The sequence below is a fragment of the Pseudoliparis swirei genome, chromosome 3, assembly GCF_029220125.1.
Source record: "Pseudoliparis swirei isolate HS2019 ecotype Mariana Trench chromosome 3, NWPU_hadal_v1, whole genome shotgun sequence".
In the NCBI taxonomy this organism is placed as follows: Eukaryota; Metazoa; Chordata; class Actinopteri; order Perciformes; family Liparidae; genus Pseudoliparis; species Pseudoliparis swirei.
The window spans coordinates 24,449,868-24,471,042 of NC_079390.1; the positions used below are offsets into that span (position 1 = coordinate 24,449,868).

Consider the following 21,175-nt stretch of genomic DNA (forward strand, 5'->3'; position numbering starts at 1 on the left):
TCGGTATGTACACGACCTTTGTGCCCCCCCCCCCCCTCATGCGTCGCCTCTTTAAAGACGTCTCTGGAGCTTCATCATGCTAACGTTAGCATTTAGCCCAGAAAAACTACCTGCTCGTTTCAATTTGCCCAATAAATAAATATATTGACATTAATTGCTTACACGGCAAAAGTCGGCGAGACGTGAGGCTTGAAACTCATTTTATTATGACAAATGTACAAGATTCATATGAAATAACAGTAAAGTTAACAAAAGTAAGCAGATGAAACACCAACAACCAGCGGACTAGCGCCTCTCCGGCGCCACGAGGTAACGACGCTTCACCTCCGCCGCGTCGCAGCCGCCACTCCTCCTCCCGCAAAGGTTCTTCAGAACCGCGATGCACCGTAGTGCGTCAATACGCCCTCCCCTTACGACAATACGTTCTCTTCGTACGTTAATACGTTCTCTTCGTACGTTAATACGTTATCTTCGTACGTTAATACGTTCCCCCAGAACACAAACCTCTATTATTACATTTGTAGAATTGGTTTGTTTCGGTCAGGCTAATCTAAAAGCTGTGTGTGTGTGTGTGTGTGTGTGCACGGCCAGAACCACACAACGGTTTCGTGGGGATCTCTAAGTCGGTTTATAAAACGATAAAGTGGTTTTTGACCATGCAGACTATTGTACAACATATTTTACAAGCGGGCGTTCTAGATTAACTTCCATGGGGATCCTCTCTCTCTCTCTAAATCCTTAACGGGTTGAGAGGATCCTTAACTCGCCCACGCTTTGTGGGTCTGAGCCGATAAAACCTACAAAATAAAACTATTACAAACTCATGCAATCCCAAAGAATTGCCCAATATATATATTTTTCCATGATAAAAAAAAAAAAATGCTTCTAAATATATTACAGAAAGAAGAACTACAGATACAGACTGATTCAGCAGAGGTCAGTGCCGTCACCGTGACATCACGTGATGTCATCGCGACGTCACATGATGTCATCGTGACATCACGTGATGTCATCGCGACGTCACGTGATGTCATCGTGATGTCACCACGATGTCCTTGGTTTGTTTCCGTCGCATAAAAACTAAACATTAAGTTGGTTATTTCTGCACAATATTGATTTCAGGTCTTAAGTCCCAAATAACTCCTGGAAATAGAGAATGTGAAGAGGGACCAGGGAGATCCAGAGGAGGAAGAGGAGGAAGAGGAAGAGAGGAAAAAGGGCGTTTTTGGAGCTTAATGTCATTTTAGTTAATAAAAACGTGTTTTAACATTTCTATGAAGGACGATGTACAAATAAAAAATAAGACACTTTACATTTCGCTCAGACGAATAAAATAAAAGTAGATATAATAAAAACATTTAAAAAATAAAAGTTAACATAATTGTAATAACTGGAAACTAGACTAGAGCTGAAGGTTATGAGGGCGGAGTCAACCCGACTCAGGTGGAGTAACGATGTGTACGATATACAGAGCGACCATCACAGCTGGAGGTCGAGTCCAGAGGTCAACAAACATCCAACAGTTTACACAAACATGAAAAACATGTCGCTAGCTTAGCTTAGCAAGACTGGAAGTGGGGGGAACTGCTCGCGTTACATCTCGACTGTCGTGTCAGATAACAATGATTTATGGAAAACAAAAAAAAGATTTAAAAGTTTATCACTTTCATGTTTTAATTCATGTTGTTGGTCGCTCATTAACATAATTATTAAAAGATCGAGCACGGAACAAAATCGCCGTTAGCATAGTCACGCTAGCTAGAAGCAGACGTGACCCAGAGAAACAGGCCCCCTGCTAGCTAAGCTAAGCTAAGCGGCTGCTGCCTGAAGTCACATTAATGACTTTAAGTCAAACTGATTTCACGGGGAAAAAATGACCATCGAGATTATCATAAAATCATTTAAAAACAAGTTATTTTAGTCGTGAGAGAACTGAAAGTCACAGTTCAGATCTTCATTTCATTTTCCATCTATGTGGCTGTGAGATAAAACCGGTAAAAAAAAGAAGTGGTTTGGCAGTAGAGCTGGACGACGATGAAGACGAAGATGAGGGTAAAGGAGGAAGAGCCGTAGAACCGTCCCACAGGGACGGGCTGGAGCCTCGAGGTCCAGATGAGTGTTGGTGGGAATAATAAAGTTAAGCAATATAAAAATACAATACCACAAAAAATGAAACAGTACACATTTGTTTTTGTTGTTGTTTTTACAAATCTTCGTTATTGCAGACGTAATCCACGAGGTCGGTGACCCCCAGCAGGTCGTCTTCGTCTTCCTCCTGCGGCGCCGCCTCCGGGCCGGCCTGCCCGTTGGCGCCCGTGTTCTTGGCTCCGCCCTCCAGGCCCTTCGCTGCCGGGCTCTTTCTGTTGGTGGGCGTCGGCTCCGTCGGGGCTCCGCCCACCGGGGCTCCGCCCACCGGGGCTGTCCCCTTTGACTCCTCGTCTGCTTTTTCAGCCGTTTTCTTCTCTTTCGTTTCCTCCTCCTTTGGTTCTTCCTCCTGCTGCTTCGCCTCCTCTTTCCCTTCCTCTTCCTCCTCTTTCCCCCCCTCCTTCTGTTTCTCCTCCTCCTCCTCGCTGTCGTCGGAGTCGATGCGGTTCACCCGTTTGCGGACCGGGCGGTCCTCCTCCGACGAGTCGTCCGACGAGTCGTCCGAGTCGTCGCGTTCGGAGGTTCTCCGGCGCTTCAGAGCGAGCCGCCGGCGCCGCTGCCGGGAGCCTTCCTCCTTCTCCTCTTCCTCCGAGGAGTCGGCTCTCCTCTTCACCCTCCGATGCCGCGACTCCTCCTCCGAGCCTCTGGAGGAACTCTCTGAAGAAAACAAACAAACGGCGTCAATACAATGACCTCTGGCTGACCTTCAATGTATTTAATGTTTTAAACAATTAAACAGCTGATGAAAGCCGACGCCCCTCTGGAGCGTTAAGACCGCCCCCTTTTCAGACTCCTCAAATATTCCAATATTATTATATATTGACTGGCACTTAGATTACATGTGCTGTTGTGCACATTTTTAATCTTGAATTCTATTGTTTTAGCTTTTCTTTCCCCTTTATCGCTAACATTAGCCAATTGCTAACATTAACATCAGGCGGTGCTAACATGAGACGGTAGCTAACATTAGTCGATTGCTAACATTAGCAAATTGCTAACATTAGCCGGTAGCTAACATGAGACGGTAGCTAACATTAGCCGGTAGCTAACATGAGACGGTAGCTAACATTAGCCGGTAGCTAACATGAGACGGTAGCTAACATGAGACGGTAGCTAACATGAGCCGGTAGCTAACATGAGCCGGTAGCTAACATGAGACGGTAGCTAACATTAGCCGGTAGCTAACATGAGACGGTAGCTAACATGAGCCGGTAGCTAACATGAGACGGTAGCTAACATGAGCCGGTAGCTAACATGAGCCGGTAGCTAACATGAGCCGGTAGCTAACATGAGCCGGTAGCTAACATGAGACGGTAGCTAACATGAGCCGGTAGCTAACATGAGACGGTAGCTAACATGAGCCGGTAGCTAACATGAGACGGTAGCTAACATGAGACGGTAGCTAACATTAGCCGGTAGCTAACATGAGCCGGTAGCTAACATGAGACGGTAGCTAACATGAGCCGGTAGCTAACATGAGCCGGTAGCTAACATGAGACGGTAGCTAACATTAGCCGGTAGCTAACATGAGACGGTAGCTAACATTAGCCGGTAGCTAACATGAGACGGTAGCTAACATTAGCCGGTAGCTAACATGAGACGGTGGCTAACATTAACCAATTTCTAACTTTAGCCGATTGCTAACATTAGCTGTTAGCGCTCGTATCCATGCTAACACAAGTCATTGTTCTGACCCGAGCTGTCCGAGCTGTCCGGCCGGGCTTTGGGCCTCATCCTGGGCCGGTTGCTCTCCTTGCGGGAGCCGTCGGACTCGGAGGTCTCGTGGTAGTTGACCTGCTTCTTCTGACTCCGCCGAGACCGCCGGCGACTCACATCCAGGTCGCTGTCGCTGTAGCCGCTGGAGCCTTCGGTCACTGGAACCACAACGACCACGAGGGTTACGGAGGAAATGATTCAATAACGTTCACTTATTTCAATAATAATTAGCTTGCGATCCTTTAATGAAATATACCTATTTCTTCCTCGTCCTCCTCGTCCGTTTCCTCCTCTTCGTCGTCCGAGTATCCTCTCGGCCTCCGCCTCTTCCTGACGCTGCGCCGCCGTTTCAGCGGCTTCCCGCGCCGCTTGGCGCCGCCGCCCGCCTCGCTGTTGGACTCCGACTCGCCGTCCGTCTCGTTCTCCGACACGACGAACTCTTCCTCCGAGCTGCGCGGAGACGGAGCGTCGGGCCGGAGCGCTCGCCACTCGGGCTTTTATTTTGAAATAACTCACCTCTCGCTGACGCGGAACTCGTCCTCGCTCTCCTCCTCCTCCGTCGTGCTGTCGCTGTCCAGGTCGTTCAGCCGCCGGCGCTTCTTCCTGCGCGGGCCGACGGGGGCGGGGCGAGGCGGGGGGGCGTCCTCTTTGCCCTCGTCCGCCTGCAGGATGGTGGACATGTCCTTCCCTCGGTGGCCCGTGATGTTGGCCATGTCTTTGCCCCGCCCGGCTCCTGGAGGAGAAGAGGAGGAGGAAGAGGAGTCGTCTCTTTGGTCGCTCTTACTCCACATTAAAGGTTCCGGGACTCGTACCTCCGCCCTCCGCTTCTTTGAGGTCTTCCTCGATCGCCTCCTCGATGGCCTCGTCGAATTCATCAAATCTAGTAAAAAAACAAGAAATACATTTTATGTACCATTAATTGTACAAAATAAACAGAATAAGTTTATATTTAAATATATTAGTGCACGGACCTGTAGCTGATGGACTTCTTCGTCCTCGTTGACCTTCGACCCCAGCTCCCTCTCCGCTTCTTCTCCTCCTTGATGATGATCTCGGGCTTCTCCTCCTCCTCCACCTCCTCCACCTCCCCCTGGAGGAAGGAGCGAGCGTTACACAAACGTCCACAGATCAACAGTCGAGACGTTCAGATCTCCCATGATGCACCTACCGAGGGCTCGATGATGTTCTCCAGGCTGATGCCGACATAGATGAGACGCTCTTTCCTGGAGAACACAAAGAAACGTCACCGTCAACAAGGTGGAATGTGCCAAACATGCTTTCATTGTTATGATGATTCACATCACGTTGGTGTTCAAAGCTTTTATTGTGAAGGAGCTGAGATTTCACAATAAAAAGGTACGATTTATAATTTATTGTGCCAGTTTGGTCAAAGATGAATAATAATAAGTGTGTAAGAAGAAGTGTACGAGTAAGTCAATAAAGTCTGCAATGAGAGAATGATGTCATCCTCCTCTTCCTCCTCCTCCTCACCTTCTCTCGGCCCGTTCCTTCTTCTTCAAAGCAGCGTCGAGGTTCGTGAGCTGCTCTTCTAATTTGTCGCAGAGCAGTTTCTGCAGAAGAGATTCATAAAAATGTTAGAACACGTTTCTTATTAATGATCTCATAATCTCTACATAATGTGGAATCTCTATAATCTACATAATGAGGTATCTCTGTAATCTCTATAATCTCTACGAGGTATCTCTATAATCTTCATAGTGTGGTATCTCTAATCTCTACATGAGGTACCTCTATAATATACATACTGTGGAATCTCAATAATCTTCATAGTGTGGTATCTCTATAATATCTACATGAGGTATATCTATAATCTGCATAATGAGGTATCTCTATAATATACAGTGTGGTATCTCTATAATATCTACATAATGTGGTATCTCTACATAATACGGGTATCTCTATAATCTACATAATGAGATATCTCTACAATCTACATAATGAGATATCTCTATAATCTACATAATGAGATATCTATATAATCTCTACGTGAGGTATTTTAATAATCTAAATAATGATGTATCTCTATAATCTCTAGATGTGGTATCTCTACATAATGAGGTGTCTCTAATCTACATGTGATATCTCTATAATCTCTACATGTGGTATCTCTACATAATGAGGTATCTCTATAATCTACATGTGGTGTCTCTATAATCTACATAATGAGGTATCTCTATAATCTACATGTGGTATCTCTATAATCTACATAATGAGGTATCTCTATAATCTACATGAGGTATCTCTATAATCTACATGTGGTGTCTCTATAATCTACATAATGAGGTATCTATAATCTACATGTGGTGTCTCTATAATCTACATAATGAGGTATCTCTATAATCTACATGTAGTGTCTCTATAATCTACATCATGAGGTATCTCTATAAACTACATGTGGTGTATCTTTATAATCTACATGTGGTATCTCTATAATCTACATGTGGTGTCTCTATAATCTACATGTGGTGTCTCTATAATCTACATAATGAGGTATCTCTATAATCTACATGTGGTGTCTCTATAATCTACATGTGGTGTCTCTATAATCTACATAATGAGGTATCTCTATCATCTACATAGAGGTATCTCTATAATCTACATGTGGTGTCTCTATAATCTACATAATGAGGTATCTCTATAATCTACATGTGGTGTCTCTATAATCTACATGTGGTGTCTCTATAATCTACATAATGAGGTATCTCTATCATCTAGAGGTATCTCTATAATCTACATGTGGTGTCGCTATAATCTACATAATGAGGTGTCTCTATAATCTACATGTGGTGTCTCTATAATCTACATGTGGTGTCTCTATAATCTACATCATGAGGTATCTCTATAATCTACATGTGGTGTCTCTATAATCTACATCATGAGGTATCTCTATAAACTACATGTGGTGTCTCTATAATCTCTAATAACCTACGTGTTGACAGGGCGGGCAGTACCACTCTCCATCGGGGATGATCATGAGCGGCGGCCTCAGGCAGGCGGTGTGGTACCCGTTGTCACAGGAGTCACACAGCAAGATCTGCAGAGAGGTTACTCAGTCACCATCCTCTTCCTCACTATTGATGAGATGTGAAGGCGAGGGGACCCACCAGCTCGGGTTGGTTGGGGAGACCGCAGTGTTTACAGGGGTCGTCGTTGGGCGGCAGGTCGTCGTCCGTGGACGTCGCCGAGTCCGAGCTTCGTCTTTCTCGGTGGCGACTCCGCCTCTTCTTGCTCCGCTCCACCTTGTAGTCTTCGTCGCTGTCGTCCTCGCTCTCCTCCTCGTCCTCCTCCTCGCTGGACTCCCCGTCGCTGCCGTCGTCTTCGGAGCCTTTCTTTTTGCGGCGCGTCCTCGTGTTGGACCACCGGACCCTCCTCCTCTTCCTCCCCTTGAAGAAGAACAGCGTGTTGAGGGTCGCTCGGGAAGCCACCGATTCCTCCAGGCTCCGGTTCAACATGATCAATAATCAATATGGAAGTTATGGCTCGAACTGTAGTTCACCTTCTGGTCCAGCAGAGGGTGCTCTGTCAGTTTTCACTCTTATGGAGCGTTTTGCCCAAACTTGAAACGATTACGTACAAAGATGTCAAATTGTGGGTACATTTTTTTTTTGCTCACTAGCGCCCCCTAAAGGTTTGACTGGGGACGCCCCTCACCCACAATGTCACACATGTCCACTTGGACCTGCTCTACAAAAAAGCCTCTCAGACCCCTAAGCTCCACCTACTTAGATTTTCCGCCATTTTGAATTTTGTGAAAAACACAATTGATCAGTTCTCCTACCCGCTGGGTCAGATTCACACCAAACGTCTTGTGGATCATGAATGAATCTATATCGACTAGATACATGAACAACTCTCTGATATCTCATCGTGTTGAGATGATATGGACCAATGAACCTCTTAGGGGCGTGTCTTGTTTTTCCATGCTCATAACTTCAACGCTTTTGGGAGTAATCACTCCAAACTTGCAGTAAATGTGCACATTGCATCCTGGAACCTGCACCACACATCTTCTGCGATTTAAACAATAGGGGGCGCTACAGTCATTTGCCAAAGTTGGGCGATCTTTTGCTTGATTGCCAATTTTCACCAATATACAGTAATGAGCCCCTCCCTCAAAACGACTTCCATCGACTTCAATCTAGTTCAAAGACGATCTGAAGGCCTCAAAGTTCAGAACGGTGTCTGTTCACCGCAAGACCGAGACGTTATGTGGACCCCAATAAACGTCCACTTTCTATAACTTATGTTCAGACTAAAGCTTAAACTGATCCAATCCTTTCAAAAATAATCATGCATGATGCCTGAACACATTTACATGAAGAAACATAATCATTGGTCACAGGAACACCTTCTAAAAACATAAAATGACAAGTTTGAGACCATAATGTATTCTACTTAGAGCGTAATATTATCTCTATAGTCGGTAAACGCAAACAGTTTTCCCTCTGATCGGTGGCTCAACAGGATAAGCGTTCGCCCAGTGACCCACAGACTCGAGTTCACGTCCAAGCCAGGGCAAGTGGTCTTCACGCAGAGACACATGATACATGTTCATGGTCACAGCGCCACCTACTGGCTCAACTGGACTTGCTCATATCGGCCCTAAACTTGTCGTGCTTGTTACAAGTCGCAGCCTGAGGATCCCGACACGCCTGTTTCCACTCAGTTACTCGCAGTTGTAATCTATTTTGTGTCTTACCTTCGGTTTGGGCTGACCCTCCTGATCCACCTTTTTCTCTCTCGGTTTCTTCTGAACAGCTTTCACCTCCTCTTCCTCCTCCTTGTCCTCCTCTTTTTCCTTTTCCCCCTCGCTCTCCTCCTTCTCTTCGCCGTGCGTCCTCTCCAGCTTCCGGTCGTGGATCTCCACCGCCTTCGCCGTGGGTCTGGAGATCCTCGGCGATCTCCGGAGAGACCTCCCCGTGTTGGCGTCGGACTCTGAGTCCGCCGGTCTCTCTTCTCTCTGGAGCCGGACCTTCCTCCGGTGGCCCCGGGGCCGGATGAGGCGACGGGAAGTCAGAGCGTCGTCGCCGTTCGCCACCTCTTTCGGGGCTACAGAGTCCTCGTCCTCGCCGGCGGGCTTTTTGCCGTCTTTCAACGCTTCGGTTGAGGATTTGGTCAAAGATTCAGTTTCTTTGTGAGCGCGTTTGTTCCCTTTTGTTTCTGGAGGTTTATTCTTCTGACACAGTTTCTGATTCCTTTGTTTTCCAACGTCTGTGTCCTTTTTCGTTTCCTCGTCTGTGTCCTTTTTCATTTCCTCATCTGTGTCCTTTTTCGTTTCCTCACCTGTGTCCTTTTTCATTTCCTCATCTGTGTCCTTTTTCGTTTCCTCACCTGTGTCCTTTTTCTGTCCAATGTCTGTGTCCTTTTTCTGGTCAGTAGATGTGTCCTTGTCTGTGTCCTTTTTCTGCCCAACGTCTGTGTCCTTCTTCTGGCCAGTGGATGTTTCCTTGTCTGTGTCCTTTTTCTGGCCAGTGCATGTGTCCTTGTCTGTGTCCTTTTTCTTTCCAATGTCCGTGTCCTTCTTCTGGTCAGTAGATGTTTCCTTGTCTGTGTCCTTTTTCTGGCCAGTGCATGTGTCCTTGTCTGTGTCCTTTTTCTTTCCAATGTCCGTGTCCTTTTTCTGGCCAGTTGATGTTTCCTTGTCTGTGTCCTTTTTCTTTCCAATGTCTGTGTCCTTCTTCTGGTCAGTAGATGTGTCCTTGTCTGTGTCCTTTTTCTTTCCAATGTCTGTGTCCTTTTTACTCTCTGATGACGGGCGTTCTGTTCTTTCTGTTTCCTGGTCTGGTCTGTCGGTTGTTTTATCACTTTCTTTGGAGGCCCTGGATGAGTTATCAGATCCTCCAGAAGCTTCCTCTTTCCTTTTTGCCACTGAGGTCTCTGCCTTGTCGTCTCCTCGAGGCTTTGGATAGAGTTTGGCGGCCTCCACCGGTCCGGGTGCAGCCATCTTGGAAACATGACGCACCGCTCGGTCCTCACAGGCCACCGTCTTCTTACTTGGCTCCGCCTCTTCGGTGTCATCGTTCTTCTCGGCAGATTTACACGACGCGTCTAGCTTCTTAATGACAGAAGACCCGACGTTCTCTCGTCCGGATCGCTCACAGACGAACGGTCCGTCTGCCTTTCTGATGACCTCGCTGACCTTGATGACCTCGCTGACCTTGATGAGCGCACCGTCAGCGTCTTTCAGAGCGTCCGTCTTCTTGATGACGGACGGCAGGTCGTCAGGTTTCTTTGCGGCGCCTCTGTCTTCGCACGGCGTCGGTTTGATGACGCCCGGCGTTCCGTTAGCCGGGGACTTCTCCGCGGCGCGCGGCGCCACTGTCGACTCGACATTTTTGGCTTTGACCTTCACCGGCTCTCCGGTTTTCTTTGACTCTTTTGCAGTTTCTTTTATTCTTTCTCGCTCTTCGTGATCGGACGGCTTCTCCGCCGCGTTATTCGCGTCTTTCGGTAAAAGGGGCGGTCCTGTTGGAGGCTCCGCCTTCTCTTTTGGTGGAGCGCTTTCCGGATCTGGATTATTTTTGCCCGAGCCTTCTTTGTTCTTCTCTTCCTCTCTTTTCCCCATTGCTTCCTCGCCTCTCTTTCCTTCAGCTGGTGGAGCTTCTCCATTCACGTTCACAACCGCCGCCGCCGGGTTCTGTGCCACGAAGCCGCTCTTCTTCTCAAAGTCTTCAGTGAACTTCATCCCCCGTTTCTTCAGGGGGATCTTGGCCTGCTGGTCGTTCAGAGCCTGTTGGATCCCGTCCGCCGTGCTCTTCTTGGCCTCCTCTCGTTGCTCAGCCTTCACCGGTAAGCGCGGCGTCTCGGAGACGGGTTGGCCGGCCGTTGTGGTCGTCGTGGTGATCGTCGTGGTTCCGGCGTCCGTCTCCTCCATCGGCTCCTCTTTGATGCTCTGGGCTTTATCTCCGATGTCCAGATCCACCGCAGACTTCTCCGAGTGGAGCTCGGCTTCACTTCCTCCCTCGGCGACGCCGTTCAGGGACGACTTGGCGTCGGAAGGTTCTGACTTCAGGTCCTCTTTCTGCGTCAGGTTCTCCGGGTTCTCCAGGTTCTCCGTCTTCGGGGCGACGGCCTTGGTGGAGTCTTTGCAGTCTTCATCCGAGGTATCCTCAACCTTTTTCACTTCACCTGGAACGGAAGCAAATCACACGGTTTTATATAATAGAGACATGAAACTAAACTGTGACATGAAGGTTTAAGAAGGTGCCGACGTGTGATTGGTCGGCTCGTTTGAGAGACGTCCACGCCAAAATCCTCTGTTAATCATTTTGGTGTGCGTCGTCATGTTTTAGAGGCGTTCATCTCCATCATATTGGACCGTGTTTCACTCGGCTTGTGGTTCCTTAGAGAAAACCCAGACCCGGTCCCTCCAGATCCTCCACAGACCTCTATCAGACATCTATCAGCCCTATATCAGACTTCAATCAGACTTCCATCAACCTTCTATCAGACTTCTATCAGACTTCTCTCAGACTTCAGACTTCCATCAACCTTCTATCAGACCTCTATCAGACCTCTATCAGACCTCTATCAGACCTCTATCAGACTTCTATCAGACCTCTATCAGACTTCTATCAGACCTCTATCAGACCTCTATCAGACTTCTATCAGACCTCTATCAGACTTCAGACTTCCATCAACCTTCTATCAGACCTCTATCAGACTTCTATCAGACTTCAGACTTCCATCAACCTTCTATCAGACCTCTATCAGACTTCTATCAGACCTCTATCAGACCTCTATCAGACTTCTATCAGACCTCTATCAGACCTCTATCAGACTTCTATCAGACCCTCCACAGACCTCTATCAGACCCTCCGCAGACCTCTATCAGAATACTTTATCAGACCAGTAAAGTCTTCTCTCACCTTCAGGTTTGTTTTCTTGATCTTTTTTTAGCAGCTCGGGGTCGATTTGTGTCTTCAGCAGAGCCAGAACCTCGGCCAGGTCGTTCCTCTCTCTGCAGGAAGAGGAGGATGAAGAGGAGGATGAATAAACATAACCACTTCTCTTAACATAAACCCGGTGCAGGTGGAGTCGCTCACCTGACGATGCACTTCCAGGAGGACCCGTCCACGTCGTCCTGCTCCTCCAGGTAGACCCGCACGTTGTCCTCCTGGTCCAGCTGGAACCAGTACATCTGGCCGTCTTTGTCGCGGCCAATCGGCTGCAGGCGCATCTTGTCCGGTTCCTCGTCATTGACGGCGGTTTTGAACTTGACATTTTCATCAAACTGACACTCACACAAATACTGAAAGAAGGAGGAGGAAATGGAGAAGAACAAGGAGAAAAGATTGGAGGAGAAGAGGTAGAAGAAGAAGAAGTAACGGTAGAAGGAGGAGGAAATAATCAATAAAAGGTTCACTGTGACAACGGTGGATTTAAAGCCCCATTATGTAGTTTTTCCCTTTTAGCGCCCCCTTCAGTTTTTGAGGTATTTAACGTTTACTTCAGTGTCGTAAATACCCAGTTACGATAGATGCAGCCTCGCATACACTTGTATTGAGTTGGGATCGTGTGTTGTCCTGTATTATAATTATAATTATTGTTATTATTTGTACGTGTCACGGGTTATAAAAGGTGACGAGGGGGAGGTGACGCGAGTTTTTTTTTGTTTGGAGCGCGCTGACAGGCGCGCTCCAAACATGCTGATGGAAATGTCACTCTTGCCTGTCTTCAAAACTTGAGAGCCCTGCTAATACGAAGACTGGCAGGAACACTGAACTGGGCCAGCACCTACCGGACTAGGGTGAAGGAGCGCGGGGATTGAACGCGGCGCCTCGCCACGTTTCCGCCTGGTCGCTCAGCTGTTTACCGGCTTTTGGGGGGAGGGGGGTGTGTGTGCGCGTGCAGTCATTTTGGGGGACTGCAAAGACTTTGGGGACTGTCGGGATCCGGGGATTATACTTCGTTTTGAGTGGGTTTGATTGTTTGTAGATATGTGTTCATTTTGGGGGCTTGCAGATGCATTGAATTTGATTTAATCTAATAACATTTGGGTTTCCGCATATCGACTGTGTGTTTTTCTTTTACGACCATTTGAGCAGAGAGAGTTAACACCAGAATTCGCAGATCCGCCCATTCCCTTCTTTTTTTTAGCGTATTGTACCTTTTCCCCTTGATTGAGTTGCTAAGGGCGAATTGTTACAACATAACCAAAAGAATGACAACATTTAGTTTAGATCAGACATGGGCAAACTACGGCCCGCGGGCCACATCCGGCCCGTTAGGCTTTTTAATCCGGCCCGCCGAACTTGTCCAAATCGCGACTTTGTTTACTTCCGGTGTGCGTTGGCGCGGAAAGAACTCATCACACAAAACCCTTCACCGTGATTTGTCAATCCGTTTGTCTGTCAACATTTTGCGAAAAAAACAACCAATGAACACTCAGTAAATCACAAAGGACCCGCCCACCACACTGGTGAGGCTCATTTAGAAACAGCCGCAGTGATTTTGGCGAGCAGCGCGGAGCCTGGAGGAGCTGCAGAGCCACGAGGAGGAACACGCAGCCAGAAGAGAGCCACTTGGACCGGGTAAGAGTCTTTACTACACGTTACGTGTCTGTTTTACAGTGTCTGTTACGTGTCCCGTCACGGTGTCCGTTACGCGTGCGCACTGCTGACTAGTATTGTATTTTACAGAGAGGATTCACCAGCGCCTACAGCTCAACCTTAAGCTCCACCTGCAGCTCCACCTGCCCGGCCAGCAGAGAGCTCTCGTGACACGATGACATGTTATTATAGTGAAGCCATATTGTAAATAGTGTGTGCCAATAGTTGTGTTCTGTTTCATATTTCTCAACATGTATATAATGTAGATTTTTTTATTTATTTATGTACAATACATATTTATTTGAAGAAAAAAAAATATGTAATGGTCATTTTTTATTTGTACACAACTCATGAAGCTTTATCTGCAATATGAAGTAATTTCTCAGTCCCATCTTTATCATTTTGGTGAATGTGTGACAGACCACATAATTTTTTACTCAAAACGATAATACAAAATGTAGTTTTCCACATTTATTTACATGTATCTAGCATTGTATTCAGATATTTCACTGCTTTTGTGAACCTATGACCTTTGGTAAACCAATTACAAAAACAGTTGGTCCACATGAGTAAAGGTGTATTTCCAGAAGCGATATGAAGAATTTTAAAAAATCGAACTTCAATTTTCAGCTTTAGGGCCATATTTTCTCTTTCCACTTGTACCTGAAGACAATTGTGCCTCATTATATAGAGCTGAGACAATCCGTCCATTATTTTGCGGGGTTTAAAACAATTAGAAATTATTGAGCTTGAATATTTCGTTGGGTAATAACATGTTTTGAATGTAGAAAGTGATTCCATTGATCTTTTTTCAGTAAATGTTGATTTCTTTAACTTTGCACCTTTAATTGAAATGTATAAAAATCAGACGCAATCTCCAGGTTTAATAAATTACATTGCGTGTCCAAATGCTCCTGGCCCGGCCCCTCTGTCAGATTTTAGAACCGATTGTGGCCCGCAAGTCAAAAAGTTTGCCCACCCCTGGTTTAGATGAAATACCGATCGCGTTTTCAGCCTATATACGTTGTTTTCTAAATGTTTGAATGTGGAGTACGTGTGATCGAATACAATATTGTTGACAACACCAAAAAGCTACATGAAAAAGCTCCCCTTATACTGGAGCTGCGAGCGTGGAGTGGCACTTTATGACATTGCGTAATCACTGCCGGAAAGCAGGTCGAAGTACATCCGCCCCGGAGCGGGCGGCTCCAGAATCCTACATAGCGGAGTTATTTCCCCACAGACCCCCGATGGCAATAGCGGAGGCGCAAATCGTCATATTAAAAGTCATTGTAGCGGCACAATTTTTTTCAAGCTGTTATTTTAAGGTACAATTGTTACATACTTTAAATGAAATATGTTTTTTTGAGGGTATTTTTTAGGATATATTAATAATTGAGAAGTGTAATCCCCCTTTCCCTAAAACAACATACAAAGTACTTCTCTAAACTAAAGGAGAAGTACTACTCTAGACCAAAGAGTACTGCTCCAGACTAAAGAGTACTACTCCAGACTAAAGAGTACTGCTCTAGACCAAAGAGTACTGCTCTAGACTAAAGAGTACTGCTCCAGACTAAAGAGTACTGCTCCAGACTAAAGAGTACTGCTCTAGACTAAAGAGTACTGCTCTAGACTAAAGAGTACTGCTCCAGACTAAAGAGTACTGCTCCAGACTAAAGAGTACGGCTCTAGACTAAAGAGTACTGCTCCAGACTAAAGAGTACTACTCTAGACTAAAGAGTACTGCTCCAGACTAAAGAGTACTGCTCCAGACTAAAGAGTACTGCTCCAGACCAAAGAGTACTGCTCTAGACTAAAGAGTACTGCTCTAGACTAAAGAGTACTGCTCCAGACTAAAGAGTACTACTCCAGACCAAAGAGTACTGCTCTAGACTAAAGAGTACTGCTCCAGACTAAAGAGTACTGCTCCAGACTAAAGAGTACTGCTCTAGACTAAAGAGTACTGCTCCAGACTAAAGAGTACTGCTCTAGACTAAAGAGTACTGCTCTAGACTAAAGAGTACTGCTCCAGACTAAAGAGTACTGCTCTAGACTAAAGAGTACTGCTCCAGACTAAAGAGTACTGCTCTAGACTAAAGAGTACTGCTCCAGACTAAAGAGTACTGCTCCAGACTAAAGAGTACTGCTCTAGACCAAAGAGTACTGCTCTAGACTAAAGAGTACTGCTCCAGACTAAAGAGTACTGCTCTAGACTAAAGAGTACTGCTCCAGACTAAAGAGTACTGCTCCAGACTAAAGAGTACTGCTCTAGACTAAAGAGTACTGCTCTAGACTAAAGAGTACTGCTCCAGACTAAAGAGTACTGCTCCAGACTAAAGAGTACTGCTCCAGACTAAAGAGTACTGCTCTAGACTAAAGAGTACTGCTCTAGACTAAAGAGTACTGCTCCAGACTAAAGAGTACTGCTCTAGACTAAAGAGTACTGCTCTAGACTAAAGAGTACTGCTCCAGACTAAAGAGTACTGCTCCAGACTAAAGAGTACTGCTCTAGACTAAAGAGTACTGCTCTAGACTAAAGAGTACTGCTCCAGACTAAAGAGTACTGCTCTAGACTAAAGAGTACTGCTCTAGACTAAAGAGTACTGCTCCAGACTAAAGAGTACTGCTCTAGACTAAAGAGTACTACTCTAGACTAAAGAGTACTGCTCCAGACTAAAGAGTACTGCTCCAGACTAAAGAGTACTGCTCTAGACTAAAGAGTACTGCTCTAGACTAAAGAGTACTGCTCCAGACTAAAGAGTACTGCTCTAGACTAAAGAGTACTGCTCCAGACTAAAGAGTACTGCTCTAGACCAAAGAGTACTGCTCCAGACTAAAGAGTACTGCTCCAGACTAAAGAGTACTGCTCTAGACTAAAGAGTACTGCTCCAGACTAAACATCCACCTTCAGGATGCCCGTCTTCCTCTCCAGAGACAGCTCCTTGTAGCCGCTCTGCTCCAGCTCCCACGCCCACGTTGTGTTCAAGTCCTGGCAGATCTGCAGGAGAAAGAAGACTTCAATCAGCTTCACGCGTGAAACCCGTCGGCCGTCTTCCCGCCTGTCGGACGTCGTCATGGCGATGGGATGTAAACGTCGTGACTGATGAGGGTTTGAAGGTCGACTTTTAATCTGAAGATAATGATTGTCGTGTGAAACCAACCAATTGTTTTGGGTTGACGTCGATAAGAAACGTTAATGACAACATGTTTATGAATATTATAATCGCATTACTCCAAATAAATCCCCTAAAATCCTACAAAAGATCCCTTTAAATTCTCTAAATTAACTCTTATGTTGTTTCTTTTGCACCGGCTGGACGTGTCGGACGTTTTCTTTATGAGAAGGTGATATATAAAATATATATATAAAATAATATATTAGATGTTTGTTCAAAAGAATAAAAACAAACCCATAACTATGTAAAGAAACATGCAGTTTTGATTGTGTTTTAAATGTTTGTAACAAACTGTCCCGTGATGTCCTTTACATGAAAGTGATGAACAGAAAAGTGATGAACATGAAGGTGATAATCATAAAGCTCAAATACCTTCACCAGGTATTTCTCCCACCGGTCGGCAGACACAGACTTTCCGATCTTCCTCAGCAGCTTCACGTGAAGATCGACGAGCAGCTTCGGCACTGAGGGGAATTAAAACATGTTATTTTATATATACACTGAGTTATTAAACATGTTATATATCTACTGAGTTATTAAACATGTTTATATATATATATAGATATAGATATACACTGAGTTATTAAACATGTCATATATATACTGAGTTATGAAACATGTTTATATATATTATATACATATACTGAGTTATTAAACATGTTATTATATATGTATATATACATATATATATAGGGTTATTAAACAAGTTATCTATATACTGAGTTATTAAAGATGTTATTATATCTATATATAGGGTTATTAAACAAGTTATCTATATACTGAGTTATTAAAGATGTTATTATATATATATAGGGTTATTAAACAAGTTATCTATATACTGAGTTATTAAAGATGTTATTATATATATATAGGGTTATTAAACAAGTTATCTATATACTGAGTTATTAAAGATGTTATTATATATATATAGGGTTATTAAACAAGTTATCTATATACTGAGTTATTAAAGATGTTATTATATATATATAGGGTTATTAAACAAGTTATCTATATACTGAGTTATTAAAGATGTTATTATATATATATATATATATATATATACTGGGTTATTAAACATGTTATTATATATATTGAGTTATTAAAACATTTTATTATACCTATACCGAGTTAATAAAACATGTTATTATACGTATAGTGAGTTATTAAAAAGATTGTAATTGTTCGAGAAATTCATATTTACAACGTGCAGAACCAGAGATGAACCCCGAGATATTGTTTTTATTGGAAACTCACATCTTTAAAGCCCCATTATGTAGTTTTTCCCTTTTAGCGCCCCTTTCAGTTTTTGAGGTATTTAATGTTTACTTCAGTGTCGTAAATACCCAGTTACGATAGATGCAGCCCGGTAGAAGCAATCCGGCGACTGTTTCTATTTTGGATTTATACCAACGGGCGGGATCACTAATAGAAGACTGGCAGGAAGACTGAACTGGGCCAGCACCTACCGGACCAGGGTGAAGGAGCGCGGAGAGTGAACGCGGCGCCTCGCCACGTTTCCGCCTGGTCGGTCAGCTGTTTACCGGCTTTTGGGGGGAGGGGGGGGGGGTGCGCGTGCAGTCATTTACTTTTGTTTTGGGGGACTGCAAAGACTTTGGGACTGTCGGGATCCGGGGATTATACTTCGTTTTGAGTGGGTTTGATTTTTTAGTGTATGTGTTCATTTTGGGGGCTTGCAGATGCATTGAATTTGATTTAATATAATAACATTTGGGTTTCCGCATATCGACTGTGTTTTTCTTTCACGACCATTTGAGATGAGAGAGTTAACACCAGAATTCGCAGATCCGCCCATTCCCTTTTTTTTAGCGTATTGTACCTTTTCCCCTTGATTGAGTTGCTAAGGGCGAATTGTTACAACATAACCAAAAGAATGACATTTAGTTTAGATGAAAGACCGATCGCGTTTACAGCCTATATACGTTGTTTTCTAAATGTTTGAATGTGGAGTACGTGTGATCGGATACAATATTGTTGACAACACCAAAAAGCTAGATAAAAAAGCTTCCCTTATACTGGAGCTGCGAGCGTGGAGTGGCACTATATGACATTGCGTAATCACTGCCGGAAAGCAGGTCGAAGTCCATCCGCCCCGGAGCGGGCGGCTCCAGAACCCTACATAGCGGAGTTATTTCCCCACAGACCCCCGATGACGGAGCCGCAAATCGCCATATTAAAAGTCATTGTAGCGGCACAATTTTTTTCAAGCTGTTATTTTAAGGTACAATTGTTACATCATGTTACTTTAACACATTCACTTCTACCAAAACAAGAGATTAATTCATAGTCAAAGAAACATGAATATATATATATATATAGATATATACACAAACAGACATACTTTAAACTCACTTATATGTTTATACTTTTAACACACATATACACTCTTAAAACACTTGTATATGATTTAAACCGCTTATATAAACTTTTAAACCGCTTGTATATTCTTTAATCCACTTATATACACTCTAAACCCACTTATATATACTTTAAATGCACTATACTCAACACACACATATATATATATATACTCTTAACCCACTTATATATTGTTAACTTATATACACTTTCAACCCACTCATATATACTTCAAACCGCTTATATATACACACTTTACACCCACTTATACATGATTTTTTTTTTTTTAAAGAAAGACATTTTGTACATCGTAAAAAAAAAATTTTTTACATATATCTTTTTTTAAATAGATAATTTCTTTAACTTATATAAAAGCATCCACTGGAGAAATATATATATATATATATAATCCACTAAAGATATTTTAAAGAGCTATAAAATCCACTAAAGATATTTTTACTACGTTCTTCAAAGACAGATTATTTAAATGTGTGTTGATATATATATATATATGTGTGTTGATATATATATATATAAAACTATGACATTTAATATGAATATCTTTATTTTAATAGCTAATTTCTTATCTTATCGCATCTTTATTTTGAAAGCGTCCACCGGAAGTCGTTGGCTTTCAGCGTGACGGAAGCTCCCGTGGACGCCACTACACGGCGGAAAAAAACCACGTTAACTGTAAATAAAGTGCACAATCGCGCGCCCGCGAGACGACGACGCCGCCGCCTCCAATTAAACCCCAAACCCAGCGCCATCTTTTCCCGCCTCGCGCACGCAGCTCCGTCTGCGTTTAACGGCAGAGAATGAAAAGAGGCTGGAGGACATAATTAAGCCCCCTTATTCAAAAGAAGAAAAGCTAGAAAGTGAAAGAAAACCTCGACGAATGCGGCCGTTTAGCGACCGAATACTCGTCTTCTGACGCGGGGCGTGTTTTCCACTTCGAGTGGCGGCGGCGGGACGTTGTGAGTTTGATGTAAGTGGAGAAGAAGCGGAGGAACGCACAATAACACACAACGCGCTCGTGCCCGTTAGCTCGGCGCAGCGACGCGCCTCCTCCACGCTGGCCGTCGCGGAGGGTTTCGCGGGCCTCACCTGCCGACGTGTCCCGGAGGTATCGCTCCAGCTGGGGGAAGGTGAGCTCCGGCAGGTCCAGCAGCGCTCCGTACCGCTCCAGAAAGGAGCAGATCGCGGCGTAATTCGGACACAGGCTGGGGGAAGAACTCGCCGTTGCCGCCGAAGCAGCCATCTTTTTTCCACACCAGTGTCAAGCCGGCCGGAATTGGAGCGCGGCACTTCCGGTGTTAACAAAATAAAAGCGCCGATCGATTTTTGTTGTAGTATTGTTTTAAAGTCACAGGACTGTAAACACTGCACAAAAAAACAGTACAATAAATTAAAACGTCGTTACAAAATATAAACATATTAAAGTGTCCAATATAAACATGGTAAACAAACAACAACAACTATCGGTGCAGATACCACATCCTCTGTGCTGGGACCTCACATCGGACCTGGGAAGAAACAGGAGGGTCCCTCCATCGGGAAGTACAACAGATGTGTACAGTACACATCGTACACAATGCTCATCCTGTTTTAACACATTGTAATCTACACAAACGTTTTTTGATTGCCCCAGATGCAAATGACAACAAATACAAATAATATCTCCACTAATTTAGAAACTGTTATATCTAAATGGCCCCTTTGATTATACACTTGTTTTGGAGTACTGTTGTTTGGTTGTTTACCATATTTGTAGTGTACATACAAAATATATATGTGCGTCTCATGTTATTGTACCGTGTTTATTGTTTTTGTTTCTTGTTACGCACCTTTCAACAAAATACAATTCTGTGTATGTGTAACATAATAATGAAGCGCAATTTACATAATTATTGAAAGGCATCTACATATTATATATATATTAGAATGTTGTATGTGAACCCATAACATTTATTTTAGTCTGCTCTTTTTTAACTTGTATTCAGTTTTATTTAGGTTTTCTAATAAACATGGATGAATACAAATTATACAAATGGACTGGACACAAAAACAGACTTTGGAAAATAAATTAAACAACCTACCTGCTCATTTATATTACAAATAAACATTCAACTTAACACACTTTTTTACGTATCTTTCAGTGTGACAGACTTCAACTGTCTTGCTTGTAAA

At 44.1% G+C, this 21,175-nt stretch overlaps 1 protein-coding gene across 1 annotated transcript; it reads right to left on the minus strand.

Annotated features, from left to right (window-relative positions):
• Positions 1-183: 183 nt before the first annotated feature.
• rsf1b.1 (remodeling and spacing factor 1b, tandem duplicate 1) lies at positions 184-20,903 on the minus strand. The gene is made up of 16 exons (XM_056443905.1): positions 20,093-20,903; positions 16,982-17,073; positions 16,339-16,431; positions 11,928-12,133; positions 11,751-11,842; positions 8,582-11,010; positions 6,987-7,265; positions 6,812-6,916; positions 5,353-5,432; positions 5,030-5,084; positions 4,833-4,951; positions 4,674-4,741; positions 4,378-4,594; positions 4,118-4,311; positions 3,840-4,019; positions 184-2,802 (listed from the first exon to the last, which is right to left on the minus strand). Exons 1-16 carry the CDS (start codon positions 20,244-20,246, stop codon positions 2,204-2,206), a joined length of 4,962 nt encoding a protein of 1,653 aa, XP_056299880.1. The 5' UTR covers positions 20,247-20,903; the 3' UTR covers positions 184-2,203.
• Positions 20,904-21,175: the final 272 nt, after the last annotated feature.

Coding starts and splice junctions, on each gene's coding strand:
- rsf1b.1 (XM_056443905.1), bottom strand. CDS start 20,246: ATGGCTGCTTCGGCGGCAACGGCGAGTTCTTCCCCCAGCCTGTGTCCG. Junction 11,843..11,927: donor TCCTGGAAGTGCATCGTCAG/GTGAGCGACTCC, acceptor CTCTTCCTGCAG/AGAGAGGAACGACCTGGCCG. Junction 4,742..4,832: donor AAGAAGTCCATCAGCTACAG/GTCCGTGCACTA, acceptor TTTTTTTACTAG/ATTTGATGAATTCGACGAGG.